The 16,789-nt window shown below is 35.7% G+C and overlaps 1 protein-coding gene across 4 annotated transcripts; it reads left to right on the forward strand.

Annotated features, from left to right (window-relative positions):
- The first annotated feature begins 725 nt into the window (after positions 1–725).
- Positions 726–15,966, forward strand: LOC108449992 (chromatin modification-related protein EAF1 B-like). Of its 4 annotated transcripts, XR_008285605.1 has the most exons (24): positions 726–1,198; positions 3,350–3,558; positions 3,683–3,737; positions 3,811–3,905; positions 4,000–5,458; positions 5,543–5,662; positions 5,853–6,119; positions 6,759–6,944; positions 7,142–7,222; positions 7,466–7,523; positions 7,594–8,105; positions 8,188–8,241; positions 8,706–8,763; positions 8,872–9,062; positions 9,163–9,216; positions 9,307–9,387; positions 9,669–9,794; positions 9,912–10,028; positions 11,008–11,096; positions 11,239–11,454; positions 11,618–11,906; positions 12,606–14,353; positions 14,707–14,774; positions 15,298–15,966. XR_008285605.1 is itself a non-coding variant. In XM_053030527.1 (23 exons), exons 3-23 carry the CDS (start codon positions 3,416–3,418, stop codon positions 14,148–14,150), a joined length of 5,796 nt encoding a protein of 1,931 aa, XP_052886487.1. In that variant the 5' UTR covers positions 726–1,198; positions 2,475–2,565; positions 3,350–3,415; the 3' UTR covers positions 14,151–14,499. The 4 variants fall into 4 exon arrangements, 2 of the variants coding, with proteins under 2 accessions (XP_052886487.1, XP_052886486.1); XR_008285604.1 differs by having other exon boundaries at positions 14,707–15,966; XM_053030527.1 differs by lacking the exons at positions 14,707–14,774; positions 15,298–15,966 and adding an exon at positions 2,475–2,565 and having other exon boundaries at positions 12,606–14,499.
- Positions 15,967–16,789: the final 823 nt, after the last annotated feature.

The following is a 16,789-nucleotide window of genomic DNA, read 5'->3' on the forward strand; positions in this document are numbered from 1 at the left end:
GGTAAAATATTTTGCAATTTTAACTTTTCAAATTTTAGAGGGGAAGTTAATAAAGACAATGGTTAATGGTGATTTGGGTATTTAAATACCCTATTAGAGTTACAATAGGGTTCTATCACTACTTTTCATTTTAACAGAAACTTAGACTCTCCAAAAATCCTTATGATCTTAAACTGTCTTTTGTTCCAAAATCCTTTCTTTCTTGCTTTAACAAATTTTTTTTTTCTTTTCTACAATGGCTTATGTTAAAGTTACATTTTAGGAACAAATTCAATTTATTGTCTCGAAACGGTGTTCAATCTATTGAAGTAGGTTAATCAAATGATAGTATTGCTTCCAATGAAGCTCAACAACCGTTGGAATCTTCTGTGCTCGATGTTCCAAATGCAATCAGGGAATAGTTTCCATTACAATTGGCATTGTTTTCTAAAGGAAAGGTTCCTATTGCTGAAAGGGCCTCAGTAATTATTGGTTCAAATTAGTATTTGAACTTGGCTTTTGGTCTATATTAGTACTTACATTAATTAATTTACTTGAATCTATTTGAACTATGAAGTCAAGTTAATGTACTAATTTGAATCAAAAGGTCAAATTCAATATCTAATTGGACCAGAAACAATTTAGTTATCAAATTGAATATTGATGCCAAGTTTAGATAACTAACTGGACAAAAAAAAACCTTAAGGTACCGGTTTGAACCTTAAAATCAAGTTTAAATACCAAAATATATATTTACCCAGTGATAAAAAAGCCCAAACTTAACCAAAAAACCCCTTTTGTATCGTCGTCTTCCTGAAGTTAAAAACCCAGGCCCAGTACTCACTGAGACGACTCGCATAGTAACCCCGAAAATCACCCTAAATGAACAAAACCTACACAGGAAGAAAACCCACGAAAAAATATAAAAATAAATCCATTTTTCTTATTTTGAGTGCCAAAACGAACAAAATTTACATGAAGGACTTTTAATAGAGGGACTCGACAACGTGCCCATGGCTTGCATTTGCAGGGAGGTGTCGTATTTTAGGATCATTTCATGTCGTTTTGATTGAGGGCAGGACGTTGAGGAAGAGTTCGAAGCTTAAAAAAAGAAAAAGCCTTGGACAGAGATAAGGAGAAGAAACGAGAGTATTAAAAATAGGGCAAACGTTTTGCTATGCCCTATCTCTCAATTTTTTGACTCAGTTTCCTCATTCAGGTTATTTTCGAGCCTAATTTTCTTTTTTTTTTTTCCTTTTGTTTTGGAAACCCTAGAATATGGTCAGTGTTTGAAATTAGGGCACAATTCCATTGATTCAATGCGTTTAGGGTTTATCTCGTGGTTTATACACACATTTCAATTGAATGCTTGTGAATTTGCGGGGCAAGTAGTCTTCTTATATGTTTATTAACATTACTTAGAAGTTAAACGCTGGCGAAGTTCTTTAGGCTCTTTGTTGTTTTATTTAGCTACCGATTTTCCACTTCTAGTGGTTGTGTTCACTGGAATTTGAAGAAACTTGCTGGTGCCAAAGCTCTTTGCGTTGTTGTTTGGAATGCCAATAAATCCGGTACGAGGAACAGAAATCAGCACATAAATCGCTACTTCCTTAAAATCTAATTTGATATGGTAGTCTTTTCGATCTAGGAACAAAATACAATTAATTGGAACATAAGACATTTTTACAAAAACATAATTAAATAATAGTATAAATATGTATAAATTATTAAGAAAATTAATTAGTTTTAAAAAAATTAATGTTAACCAATCATTATAGTGTTTACAAATGATGTCAAGGAAAAAGAAGAAGCATTTTTTGTTTAATTAAAATCCTACTATTAAATATAATTGGTTAAAATGTGCCATAAGTACATGTCTTCTCCATAAATTTGGAATTTAGTCTTTGTACTTTTATTTCCAGGAATTTAATTCCTCTACTTTTCAAATTTAGAAATTCAGGTCTAATTGTTAACGTTGTTAAAATTATTTTGTTAAATTTATTGGTGTGACATTTTGAAATTAAAAAAAAAATAATCGCATGGTGACCATGTAATTAATTAAAAAATGGCTTTGTAATGAACATGAATGTAACAAAATAATTTTAATAGTGTTAACAATTGAACTTAAAATTTAAATTTGAAAAGTAGAGGACTAAATTCTTGGAAATAAAAGTACATGGATTAAATTTTAAATTTACAAAGAGTAGAGGACTTATGACATTTTAGCCTTAATAATTATATTTCAATAATTATTTTTTAAATCTTATAGTTTATGTTCAGCTTTTGCCCTTTTAGAATTTGCCGGGAAAAGAATAATTCTCCGCGAAAAATTTTCAGAAACTCTCTCAATCTCTCTTACATTAAATCACTTGCAAGGGTAAGAGAAAGCAAGAAACAGGTTTGCTCACCCACTGACTTTTGAACTGTCTTGTTTTAATTACAGGTGAAATTACTCGTTTCTATCTTCAAGTTCATGCTTTTCTATTTATTAACAGGATTGTAGATTTTCACAAATTGGATTGCAAATTGTCCAAGATTTTGAACATGCCATCCAATTCGAAAATCCTAGGGGGATTAGCTTTTTTGGTACATGCTATCGTCTGTCTCTGTGTATGCTTATGTATGTATGAAGTGTGATCGTCAGGTGGCAGTGATAGCATTGCTAATTTTCTGTAATTTAGCTTTGCTTTTAGCATTCCAATTAATGGCAGACTTTGCATTTCCTTTACGGGGCATTTTATCTATCCAAAATTTAGTGGCAACCTCTCCCATACAAGTACAAGTTTGTTTTCTGTTTTTTCAATAGATATAAGGCGGTGAGTGAACTTTGATAACCTTTTGAGATAATTTTGTTATGTTCAGTTGCTGTGAAACTACTATGCTGGATTGGGAAATTGAAAGTTGAAAGATTTGCAATCAATACTCTTTTGATGATCTATTTATTTAACAGCTCACAGCGGAGAAAATTAAAAAAGAAGAAGTAGGAAGCACCTTTATTTCCCTGAGAAGTGTTAATTTAGAATAATATTGCCTCAATCTAGTTCAAGTCAGTTTGTTTTGCACTTAGTTCTTTTCCTTGAAAATCTTTGTACAATGATACTTCTTATAGTAGTCAGTGTATAAACTTCATGCATAATTCTTCTCTTTCATCTATTCGTTTCCATTTGTTGGGTGTTCTACTTTTGTTTTTTGCTGGGGGTTTTATACATATCAGTTTGATGACATCAGTTTTATACATGAGAATGTATAAACTTCCTATTTTTTTGATTATGTTGAGTGACTTTGATGATATCAGTTTGTGCATTTTCTAATTGTTTCAAGCTTGATTCTTTTGTTGAGTGAAGAAAATTATTTTTACCATCTTTTGTAGGTATTACCAACACTCTTCTTTTTTTGCATCGATGGGAAGCCCCAGCCTGTAGATATTTAGGTAGGGATGCATGGATGTAATTCAGGACCTGCAGTCTTAGTAATTGCTGAGATAGGATCCATGGGACGGGTGGTTGATGGTGGAGTTGGGATTGATGTCAAAACTTCTCCATGCAGAGGAGCTATTGAGAAAGCTCAAGCAGAGCTTAGGTGATAATTATGTTTCACTTTTGTTTACTCATACCCTATTAATTTTACAGAAAAGTGCACTTGGTTCACATCCCTATGTACAGGCAACTTATTTTCTTTCGTTTTTTGCTCTTGTTTATAACAGGCAGGAGTATGATGTTCGAGAGGAAAGGAGAAAAGAGCTAGAGTTTCTTGAGAAAGTATGCGTTTTTATCTTCTGCTGCTTCTGATTTCTTATAGATTAATATTCACCATAAATCATGTTGCCGTCAGGGTGGCAATCCCTTGGATTTCAAATTTGGCAATGCAGCTTCAGTTAGTGTCCAGTCTATTTCTTTCACCGATCAACAAGCAGAACTTCTTACCTGGTATATTCTTTGTACTGCTGTGTGCTACAGAACTATGGTTCTAAATTGTATTGTAGTAAATAACTTATGCTTCCTCTATGCATAATTTTTACAGTGAAGCAAAAGGTAGTTTCACACCAACTATTTCACCTCATGGTGATTCCATAGAGAGTAGTGGTAGACCACCGGTTCCTGCAATTTGTGAACCTAATAGTGCTGATAATCTCTTGCTTTTTGATGGTGAAAATGAGTTACCTGGATGTGAAAGGAAGTCTATGCATCATAAGAGGAATAATGTTGTTCCATCAGAGCAATCTTCTCAGATAAATGGGACTCGAAATGCTAAGGAATCAGAAGATTCAGCTATTTTTCGCCCATATGCTCGAAGGAACAGGTCCAAAAAAAATCGAGATGGAGTTCGATCATGTTCAACAGATATGGTTCAGGGTCAAGGTGGTCATGGTTCTTTATCTGCGCGTATAGCATCAAAGGACTTGAAGGCTTCAACATGTGAAAAAAATGACCAGAAGGACAAGAACATACCTTACACAGATACTCCAAAATCTGCTATTTCAAACGGTGATTTGGCTTCGAGGATGATAAGTTCTGATAATCTGTCGAATATGAAGTGTGGGCTGGCTGTGGAGGAAACTACTGACCAGTCAAAATGTTATCTATCTGAAAGCAAGGTTGATGTTACAGCTTCCAAAAGCTTCATAGATGACTTGCCTAATGAACCTGCCCAATTGGTGGCTAATGGATCTACAGTTAAAATGGCTTCTGAGGAACCTGATCTTGTTGGAAGGAAGGAGCAGGTAGTTCCAACTGGTCTTGAATCTTCACCTGGTATGGGTGCAGATGCAGCAAATGCTGACAATGAAACAAGTTCTAATCAGCTAAATGAGTTTATTGATCCAAATAGAGATATGAAAAACATACCAAATGAAGGAAAAAATTACGGTGCAGCTATTGAGACAAAGGGATTAGATTCAGAGTCCTCTTGCACTCAGAACAGCTTAAACACCTACGTAAATAATGATAATGATGTGTGTATTAATCCAGAAAACATTGACTCTAATGGAAAGCCCGTGGAAGAAGCATCAAGAAAAGAGGAGTCACTAAACTCATCTATTGGTGAATTGGCAAAAGAAACCAATGAGATCAAGGCTGTTGATAATGTAGCTGTTGTTCCTGGTAGTATTACTTCTGTGAATCAAAAGCACACTCTTAGTGTTTCTAGTATCAAAGTGGAGGAAGAAATTAGATCTGAATTGCAAAATGAGCTGACTTGCCCTTCCTACAATGAGGTGCAACGAAGCAGTCAAGCTGTATCAGAAGCTGATAGGAAAATTAGTTCTGTGCCTGCTGATAATTCTAGTTCCAACAAGGAAATTTTTCCTTCTAGTAAGCCTCTAGGCTCAATGGATAATGCTATTTGTGAGGTTCCTGAGGTGACTTTGTCTGAAAGAACCTCAACTCCTATTGCTGAAACTCAATCTTGTTTGGATAATCATGTGAAAGTGGTGGACAAGGCACATGAAGATTCCATCTTGGAAGAGGCACAGATTATAGAGGTGTTCTGTTATAGTTGATTAAGCTCTTTTTTTTTGCCCTTCTAATCTAAAGAAGCTTAAAAGGTCTGGAACTATGGTAAACAGGCTAAGCGGAAAAGGATTGCTGAGCTATCTGTTGGTACTTCACCCTGGAAGAATCACCAAAAATCTCACTGGGACTTTGTCCTTGAAGAAATGGCATGGATGGCAAATGATTTTGCTCAGGTATTATTTTAGTATAGAATATAAGTTCGATTTATTTATGCATCCTTCTTGTTCCTTTTTTCTTTCTTATTAAGAGCTTTTTAATTTTATTGCCTTTACTCAATCAATGTACCTGTATTCAGTTGACTAGATAACGTATTGACAAAATTTGCCTGTAATCTTCCCCTTTTTGTTCTTTATGTGCTTATAGGAGTGTCTTTGGAAGATGACGGCTGCTGCTCAAATATCTCGACGTGTTGCTTTTACTTCGCGATTGAAATTTGAAGAACAACATCAATATTCGGAACTCAAAAAAGTAGCGTTAAGCCTTGCTAATGCCGTCATGTACTTTTGGCATTCAGCAGAGGTGCTTCTAAATAGGAAAGATGCAAGTCTTGGCCCAAAGAAAAGTGGCCATGATTTAGTGCACTTACCAGCCAATGAAGTTCCTAAGAACATGACTGCAAAACTTGATATGGTACTGATTATAGTGTTGGCTTCAATTGGTCTTTAATTTTAATCAGTTTGTGCATGTCTTTCTTCTGATGATAGTAATGATTATAATTTTTCACATTTAATTTTCTGTAAAGCTTTGTGCTAGTTTCTTTTAAAATCTTCAGTTTCAATAATTGGTTTTTATGATCATTCATATCAGTTGTCTGCTTATAAGTTATATTCTTCAATACATGGAATCTCTTGATAGGAAGGTAATTTCACTTGAATTTGGGAGGAAGTGACTTATTTTAAATATGGGGGTTGTGGGTTTTAGTCTTCTTTTAATTGTAACCTTTATGAACCTTCATTGTGATTTCTAGTAAATACGATCTCCATGGTTTTTTAAGTGTATTGGCTTGCTGAGGCTGGTGGACTATTTGATGATTGAGTTCACAGGCTCTGGATGATAAGTTAAATTCAAATTCAAATGCGTAAAGGCCTTTGAATTCCGGAACTGCAATCCAAGTATATACTTAAATATTTGGAATTGGGTTATATGTCTCAGTTGGTTATCCTGTAAAAATTGCCAAATAGTTCCGTCATATTAATGTTCTATATTGTATCAGATCCTTGAAATATTGTACTTTCTTTCTCATCTTTTGGTCAACACGTTATGGAGCAGGATATGAATGAGGACCAGCAGCACTTTGGAAATAACAGTAAACTTGCTATTCAGGCATATGCTCTTAGATTTTTGAAATATAGCAGCTCCTCTGTTTCCTCACCTCAAGCTGAAGCTCCAGCAACTCCTGACATGATATCTGACTCGGGCATTATGGACATTTCTTGGGATGAAAACCTAACTGAAGTATGGCTTAATTTTTCTTAGCTTTTCATGTTTATTTACTCATTATAGTTGCCTTTCAAATATTGCTTTTTGATTTCTCTTTTCATCGGTTGTAAATGTTTAAATCTGCACACTCAGTTCTGCTGTTCTTATCTTGTGGAAATGTTTTCTTATTTTTACATTCTTTGCTCTTACTTTTTTATGTACTTCATGTTTAGGAAAGCCTCTTCTATGCAGTACCTTTAGGTGCCATGGAAACCTACCGAAGATCTATTGAATCTTATTTGATACAGACTGAGGTAAATATAGGTCCTTTTAATGAGTTTATACATGTCCTTTGTTTTGTTTCCCCTATATATAATTAAGGGCACGTACTTCTTGACTGAACTGATGTTGTTCATCTGGAAATACATCAAAGTTATCATGGAACTATACATCTATGCTAATTTACCAGAGAGCAGCTGTTGGAACTTCTGATCTATCTTGCTTACTAACACTCTTCTTTCTTCATTTCTTTTTTTTGTTTTTTTTTTAACCCCTAGAAAACTGGCAGTAGTAAGCAAGAGGAGGTTGAAATATCTGTTTATGATGCTGGGGCTGGTAATAATTTGTATTTTCCCTTTCTTTGTCATTCAATGGTCTTCTGTTCTTACTTCTTCTTTAAATTCAGAGTTTGGATATGATGACTTTGTGTGTGATGAGGAAGAAGGAGAAACAAGTACTTACTATTTTCCTGGAGCCTTTGAAGATAGCAAATCATCGAAATTAAACCAGAAAAAGTGGAAGAAAATAAAATCATATCTTGCAAGACCTTATGAAATGGGTGCTTATTTTCCACATAGACACTGTGCCCAACAGTCGATGTTGATAAGGAAAAGGCCTGCTAGCAGTCTAAATGTCAATCCAATTCCAATGAAACGTGTGCGTACTGGTTCCAGGCAGAGGGTTTTAAGTCCATTTAGCAGTGCACCTGCTGCTGGGAGTTTACAAGGTCCAACAAAAACAGATGCTTCTAGTGGGGATACTAATTCTTTTCAGGATGATCAGAATACTTTGAATGAAGGATTCCAGATCCAGAAAAGCATGGAGGTTGAATCAATTATGGACCTTGAAAGGCAGCTTCCATACGACAATGTGGAAACACCGGTAAAACCTACAAAGAAGAAAAAGGCCAAGAATCTTGTATGTAGTTCTTCTCTTTAACTGACATGGATGGCATTTGCCTTCGTAGTTTTTAAAGGTGCCTGAATTTTGTGTCTGGTAGGGTTCTGCATACAATCAGAGTTGGCAACTGGAATCTACTGTTCACAATGAGAAGGTGAATTTTGTTATTTTTATCATGCCAACTTGCTCATCTTGATATAAATAAATTTATTCTCTTTGCTTCATCATTTTCTTTCCATTAAAAGGATTACCATATTCATTTTATTGTTTAAGAATTTAAAATCTTTTATTTTTCCGTGTCTGGATGTGTTATTACTATGTTAAGGTTTTTATGGATCTTACTTCAAGTGTAATTTTACCTAGCATGAGTCATTTTTCAAAGGTATTGCTGGTTTTTAAAGTCATCTTCAATTTTACATCAGAACAAGTGTATGCAGACCAAGTTGACATCCTACTTCCCATGATTGATATGAGGGTCTCATAACTGTTAAGTCTTTTTATGCAGCATGGAACTTTATTTGCATGTTCTTCGGCTCTTCCCTTTTGTTCACCAAATTTTTGTTTTATGTGCTCTTTTCTAATTGATAATCACATGTGATGCTGCTCTTTCTTTCGCAGAGGGATAATTCCAAAAAGAGACTAGAGAGTCATTATTTCGATTCTTATGGGACCAGTGGTAAAGCTCTTTTTTCTCATATTTGATTTAATTGTTGGTTACTAGGTGGGATATATCTGCTGGTGTCTTGTTCTACACCCTTAACATTTTCAAATGTCTTTTTATTAGATTTATATGGGCAACGTAATGCCAAGAAGCTGAAGATAATGAAGCAACAACCTGATAATGCTTTTGACTTCCCTCCAAGTGGAACCATCCCTTTTCCAGCAGGGTCCCAAAAGACTAATATGTCCAACCCCAGCAAAATCATTAGATTAATTCATGGTTGTGACAAGGGTAGAAAAGCCAAAACTCACAAGGTATCTTGTCTTCACCCATTTCTTATGGTCTGGTTGATAATTTGCTTCATATTCGTCATAGCTCTGGTCTAATTATTGAAACCATGTAAACTTCTTCCAGATGTCTGTCGATCTGCCTGGTTCTGGTGGTTCATGGTCACTATTTGAAGATCAGGTTAATATTTTTTAAATATTTTCTTGAAATTATTTTTAAATCACCGTTAGCATTTCAACCAGGTCTTTAGTGTTACTGTATAATATTCAGGCACTTGTTGTCCTTGTACATGACATGGGTCCAAATTGGGAGCTTGTAAGTGATGCCATCAACAGTACCCTTCAATTTAAGGTTAGCGCTTGAGCAAAATGTCTTTACAAATATATTCTGTTACTCCCATGTGTCTGAAATAATTCTAAATTGCATTGCAACCAATGATGTGTCTATTGCTCTAAAAGTGCAACTTGTTCATTCATTGATCTTTTTGAGCAAAATGATTTGTCTATTTCTTTCTATATCTAGGGCAACCTTCGTACTTTTATTTTCTTCTTTTTACCCTCACCTTGCTCGTCTCTTCCACTTTCTTCATTCCCCATTGGGCAACAATCTCCTGAACTTCTCAATGCATCCAGTGCATATTCCGCAAGCCTAAAGAATGTAAGGAACGCCACAAGATTTTAATGGATAGGAATGGAGATGGAGCTGACAGTGCTGATGATTCTGGTTCTCTGTCATATACATTGCCTGGCATTCCAAAGGTCCTCTCTCTTTGAAAAGCTAGTAGATTTATATTTTTTGTTAATCTAGTAATAGGGTACATATTCCATGAAGCTAATTTCTTCTATGATGGATTTGTACTTCTGTATTTCCTGCAGGGAAGTGCCAGACAGTTGTTTCAACATTTGCAAGGACCGATGGAAGAGGATATTCTTAAGTCGCATTTTGAAAAAATTATGCTTATTGGCAAGAAACAACAGTACCGGCAGAGTCAGGTACATATTTGAATTTTAGAATGCATTTCTTTAATCTCTAGAGAACCTGACATGTAGGTAGTTTAAGAACAAATCAATATGATTTACTAGTTGAAGTTTAGTCTTTATCTTCGGCAATTTCAACTTTGTAGTTTCTTATGAGTTTGATGCAAATTCTGACTATTGGCTTTTGGAAGAATTTTTTGCGATGTTAATTTAATTTCTGAAGGTGTGTGGGCCTTAAAATATACTAGATTTGATTGACTCCTGTTCTTTTGAAACATTCGAATCTATGCTTCAAGGAACTAGGTGAACTGACAACATTTACATTCTATTTGGGCTACATGATCAACAGCAGTGTGATGTCATCCTTTTTAGTGATAAAATATGTGGATGATGTTGCACATGTTGCAGTCAGGGTTGTCAGTGCTCCAAAACTGAAATGAAAGTGCTGAATTTTCAGTAAGCCATGCAAAAATTATGAAAATAATGATAAGATGATAGAAGCAGACCAGTACTCTCATTGTCCTCTACCTCTTAACTTAAAAAAAGTTCCTATTAATGCTACTTGGATAAGTGGAAGAGCAATAAAAAGTGCTCTGTTGGTTAAAGGTGACATCTTCTCTGCTTCCAGTCATAGAATAGAGGTTTAATCAGCATCCATGGTATTTTTTACTACATTGGAGATTATGAATTTTAGATTCAGCTGTCTTTAAACTTGACATGTTCCCTACTGTGTGCTGCATTTTGTTCAACATGGAGGTTGGACTCTTAAACAAAATTTCAACCTAAATTTATTGTACCATAAGAGAAATTTCACATTCTGTTTCAAAATTGTTTTAGCATTCAGTAGTGTGGCTAAACATATGGAGTTTATCAAAATCTACAGTCTTAATACTTGAAACCAGTCCTGGATTTGTCTTTACCTCACCTTGATTCTTCCTAACTTTTCTGACTTGGCCTTTCTATCTTTTTGTGTATTGTGAAACATGATAACCAGGATCCAAAGCAGATAGTGCCAGTCCACAATTCTCATGTTATTGCTCTTTCAAAAATCTGCCCGAATAACCTAAATGGAGGAGTTCTAACGTAAGCCTTGCTGTCCCATTTTTATTAATTTTTTGGCTTGTTGATTCATTCATCTTGATTAGTTTTGCATTTTAATGTTATTCATTGTTCTTGTTGTTATGCTGGTGCTTTATCATTTTTAATCTTCTTGGTCTGGATAAAGGCCTCTCGATCTTTGTGATGTCATTGCATCAAGCCAAGATGTCGTACCCCTTGGATATCAAGCTTCTCATGCTGGTGGTTTAGCAATATCAAATCAAGGAGTTGTCGGATCAATGCCTCCTGCCTCTGGAGCAAATTCATCACTGCAGGGATCTTCTGGAGTGGTTCATGGCAGTAATATATCATCAGCGTCTACCCCACTTAATGGATCCGTGAGGTACTAAGCTAATGTGTAGCTTGCGTCTCAATGCATGCACTTCACATACAAATGGCATAAATTTTCGATCATATTTACTCTTAGGGATGGTAGATATGGTCTGCCTAGAGCATCTTTGCCAGCTGATGAGCGGCTTAGTCAAAATTTACCTGGATTCTGGCAGGAATATGCAGCAGTCCAACTTATCTCTACCTGGAGTTGTTTCCGGATCAGATCATGGGGTTCGCATGGTACCCAATAGAAATGGTGTGGGCATGACATGTGGGATAAGTAGAAGCATGTCTATGTCAAGGCCAGGCTTACGAGGAATGGCATCATCAACAATGCTGAATTCCAGCTGCATGCTCTCCAGTTTGGTGGGAATGCCAAACCCTGTAAATATGCACTCTGGACCTGGTTCTGTTCGTGGAAACTTGATGTTGAGGCCTCATGACACTATGCATATGATGCGAGTAAGTTATTTACTTTTCAAAAAGCAGTATGATTAAGTCTATGCTTCAACATATTATTGCAGTATGTGCTTCTTTTATTCCAATGGTTAATTGTTACAAACCAATTATCAGCATTGATATTTCCCTAAATGATTATTGTATATTATTTTTTAGTTAGGCCATTTCCACAGTGTGGTGATCTCAATCCTACATGTCTAAATCATATTTGATATTTTGTGATCTCAATCCTACATGTCTAAATCATAGATGTTGATCAAATGCTTTGTGATAGTTTATTAATCTCTTTGGTAATTGCAACTTCGAATGACTGAGGATTGCTTGCTGCGAACAATCCCATCATAGTGAATTCTTTGCAACTGTAAACCTAAAATTTACCTTTTTCGAAAGTTCTTTGGCTAACAAGCAGAATGAAAATGAACACTGGGTATCTAAATAATTGCATTGTTTAGATGTAATGATTTCCAGTTCAAGAATTTAAAATAGGCTGGATGGTGTTCTGGCTGATCTCTAGGCAAAATTCAATTTGCAATCAGTTGTTGATATGAATAAAACTTTCTTTAGCATTGGTTTTGATAAACTATTATTCTCATATCTTAAGCTTTAAAGTATTGTGTACAGAAATGCATTTGCTTTGGGTTCTTTATGCATATTTAACTTTACATTGAAGTTATGATAAACAATCAACGACATTGTATCCAGGAACAAGGGAACATCCAGGGAATTCCTGCGTTCAATGGGTTGAGTTCTGCTTACACTAATCAATCAGCTGCACCACCTGTTTCTTCATATCCAGTTCAACCCCAGAAGCAGCAGCAGCAAATGCCTCCACAGCAATCCCATGCACTGAGCAACTCTCATAACGCTCATCATCAGGGCTACAATCATGTTTCTGGGTCACAGCAACAAGCATATGCCATGTGCCTCACTAAAGAAAGGCAAGTGCAGCAGCAGCAGCAGCTTATGCATCAGCAACAGCCACAGCAACAGTTTGCTGTATCTAGTGCATTGATGCCAAATGTCCAACATCAGACCCAACTTCCCATATCTTCTCTGCAGAATGGTTCCCAGATTCAATCTCAGGCTTCTACTCAGCCAGGTTCGCTATCCCCTCTAACACCGTCTTCACCAACGACTCCTATGTCATTGCAGCAACAACATAAATACCAATTGGCACCTCATGGGCTTGGTAGGAACCCCCAACCTGGTGCTAGTGGTTTGAACAAACAGATAGGCAAGCAACGGCAGCCCCAGCAGCAGCAGCAATTTCAACAATCTGGCAGGCACCACCCTCAGCAACGTCAACAAACACAGTCTCAACAGCAAGCCAAACTTTCGAAGGGAGTGGGAAGAGGGAACATGCTGGTGCATCAGAATCCTTCTGTTGATCCTGCTCATCTTAATAGCCTTGGCGTGGTCCCTGGCAACCAAGCTGCCAAGAACAGAGAGCAGATGATGCACTTGATTCAAGGTAAAGGCTTGTGTTCTAGGTCTGGTTTGAGTCCTGTCCAACAATCTAAAGCTCTCGTTTCTTCTCAATCTTCAAATTGTTCTGAGCCGCAGCAAAAGATATTTCCTGGGGCTGCAGCCCCTTCTACAAAGAAACTGCAACAAGTGGCTTCCCATTCTGATAATATTTCTCAAATGGTGCCTTCTGATCATACGCCATCAGCTGTGCATCAATCCTTCCTGCCAGCAGCCATGGGTCCAAACCACCAGCATTCACTGCTACAATCACAAACACACCAAAAGCAGGCTAATCAAAACAGACCTGCTGTTCATAGGATGCTTCAACAGAGTCAACAAGTAAATTTTGAGCCTCCGAACAAATCTCAAGTTGAGCTAGGCCATGCTGACAAACAGACCTTGAACAGTGCTCCACAGATGGGTACAACCACAACCATGGAAATGCCCCAGGCTGTCATTGATTCAGCTAACAATGCAGTCTCAGTTGTTTCTCCTGCTGGACTTCAGTGGAAATCACCAGAACCAGAGTATGGTCCTGCTATGCCAAATGTGGCCACTGAAGTTGGATCCATAGGGAGCCCTCTTACAGATTCAATGGGTAATGATCCTGTACCTTCTGTCAGCCAAGGGTCAGGGCAGAGACAATTATCGGGTTGCTTACCCCCTGACAAGAATAACGTTGGGGCACAGTGGATGCAACAGCCACAGACACAACGATCTCATATATCACCACCTACTCAACAACACTTCCAATCACAAGAGCAGTCACAACAAGATTAGCATAATTCTTCCCAGCAGCTGCCATCGCAGCAGTAGTCACTAATAACAACAGCAAAGCCTGATTCTGCAAGCAGTGCAGGGCAGCCTGTATTACAAGCCTTTTAATTTTAAGATGGAATGAAGCAATCTAGTGATGATGCAGTTCCAACAGCAGTGGGTCTTGCTATGATTGGTATGGAAGCCCTTGTAACCCCAGTGTACAGGTAAATACCGATTTACAGATTTAAGCAGATGCCATATGGTGTTATTATATGTTAGATTGGAGTACTTTATGCAAAAATATGAACATGTAGAATTATCATGTTTTTGTAAATTATAATAATGATAAATGGTAGCCCCTTTTGCTTAATTGGTTTGTTAAATCTTTTCTCTGACTATTTCCCTCTCACACGCACTCTCTTGAACTTATTTTATGGATGGTTACTTTTTAGTGCTTGCTGTTTCAGTTGCTGCTTCATCCTCTATATCTTTCCGTTTATGTATGGTATCTAGACTTAACTTGAATGGAGAGTGGGCACTAATTGAGCTGGGTTTTTCATTTTTTGCTTAAATGCAGATGATGTTGGTTATTCCATCCATTTGGGTGTAGCAGTGTCTGAAACCGGAGGTTGCTATTTGCAGCAGGTTAGAAATTCAAAGGGAAAGAATGGACCGGTTTGTTCCTAGTTTTGTTTTAATTAATTTTTGGAGGGTTGGGGGAAAAGGGGGAGGATTGTGTATATTACAGTTGAACAGAGAGTTAGGAAGATGGAGACAGATAGATAGATATAGAGGCATTTGTAGATAGGTCTTATCTCCCATTTCTTTCTTCCCGTCTTTTCCATGGTCTATCTGCTGATGTGGCTAGGGGGCTATTTCTTTTTTTTTTTTTTTTGTTGGCAGTAGATAAAAAAGTGCATGTATTCTATAGGGCTTACAGATGAAACCAGATAGCAATGATTCTTATGGGCAAAAAAGGCTTAGGAAATTTAATTTTGTGAATATTATTAGAATGAGACTGCACTGCCAGTGTCCAGGTTAGAGAGCACGCAATGAATTCATTGTAGTAATTATATTTTTACAGTCAGATTTTTCATAAATTCAAACTGATTCCTTTCCATTTCCTGCTGTGTTGATGAATGATTGTTTGATATGTTTCCAAATTAAGCTGGGACGGAGAACCCTTTTAAAGCTGTATTTCCAAATCTTTGATCCTTTTGATGAAAGAGAAGGGTAGGAAACTGCCTGAGCAGCTGACTTCCTCAAAAGAACATAAATTTATATGGTGTCGAAGGTGCCAATGTTTCTTGTGCGGATCGTGCAGACATAAACAGTCAGAATAAAAGCGAGGAAAACAAAGTTTCATCATTGATGATGTCATATGGGAAACTCTTTTGAATCTTCTAAATCATTTACCACCTAAAATGGCAGTAAATGAAAAGGTGGAGAAGAAATACGATTTGTGATATATGAAGAAAAAGGAAGAAATTCACCCACGGTATGCTGTCAATAAATAAAGAGAAACATGAAATAGGGGGACCAAATGTGGACAGTTCATAAAATGCTCCATGAGGGCGCTTGGTTGGAGGAAGAAGGGCCCGTCCCGTGTCATTGAGAGTTCTTGGTGGGACCCAAGCAATGGTGGTTATAAAATCATGAGGATGTAATAGAAATAGACATGAAAGAATTGTCTTTTGATCCTAGAAGCAACAAATCACTGAGGGCCAAGGAAATCATACATTTCCATTTTGCTTGTTATTAGCTGAGGGAGAATGAGAAGAAATTTCTTAGGTTATTATTATTATTATTATTATTTTGCATTTATATTTTGTTTTAATATTTGTTTTTAGTTAGTTTCTTTTTGCAATTTTCTTAAAATGAAGGTGAATAAATATAATTTATTGGCTAAAAGGGTATATAAGCCCTTGAACTTTGCTGAAAAAATTAATTAAGTCCCTTTACGAAAATATACTTAATTAAACTCTCAAAACTTTCAAATTGCATTAAGTCTAGTAATCAACTCTTTTTTTTTTTGTTTTTAACTATAATAGTGCTCATTAATGGTGCCAAAATCGTGCTCCATGTCAGCAAAAAATAATAAAACAATTTTTTTAAATATTTAAAATTTGATTGGAAGAACTTGAACAAATGGTTTTTCAAGTTGATTTCAGATTTGATTTTTATAAAATATAAAAAAATTATTTTTAAAAATCTATAAATTTGTACGACATTATTGAAATTTATAAAATATTAAATAAAATTTAAAAATTTCAAAAAATATAAAAATAAAAATAAAATTTAAAAGTTCATTTTATAATGAATCGGACATATAGTTGTTTAGCATCAAACTAAATCTGGACATTTATATGTTAAATTCATTCAAGAAGATTTTTCTAAATTATATAAAATTTAGAAATACCAAAAAATATTTTTCTTTGACAATATAAGATGCTTATCAATGTTTTAATTTAATTGGTACCTTTTAAACTATATACAAGTAAAAATTATTTTAGAAAATAAATAAATAAATAAATAAAAATAAATTTTAATTTTATTAATTATACATGCAAAGTTTTTTTCCAAAAAGTATGAATATGTCCAATTATTTGATCATTTTAGGCTACACATGTAAAAAAATAATTTATACACATTCTTTTAAA

The sequence above is a fragment of the Gossypium arboreum genome, chromosome 7 (genome assembly GCF_025698485.1).
Source record: "Gossypium arboreum isolate Shixiya-1 chromosome 7, ASM2569848v2, whole genome shotgun sequence".
Classification (NCBI taxonomy): domain Eukaryota; kingdom Viridiplantae; phylum Streptophyta; class Magnoliopsida; order Malvales; family Malvaceae; genus Gossypium; species Gossypium arboreum.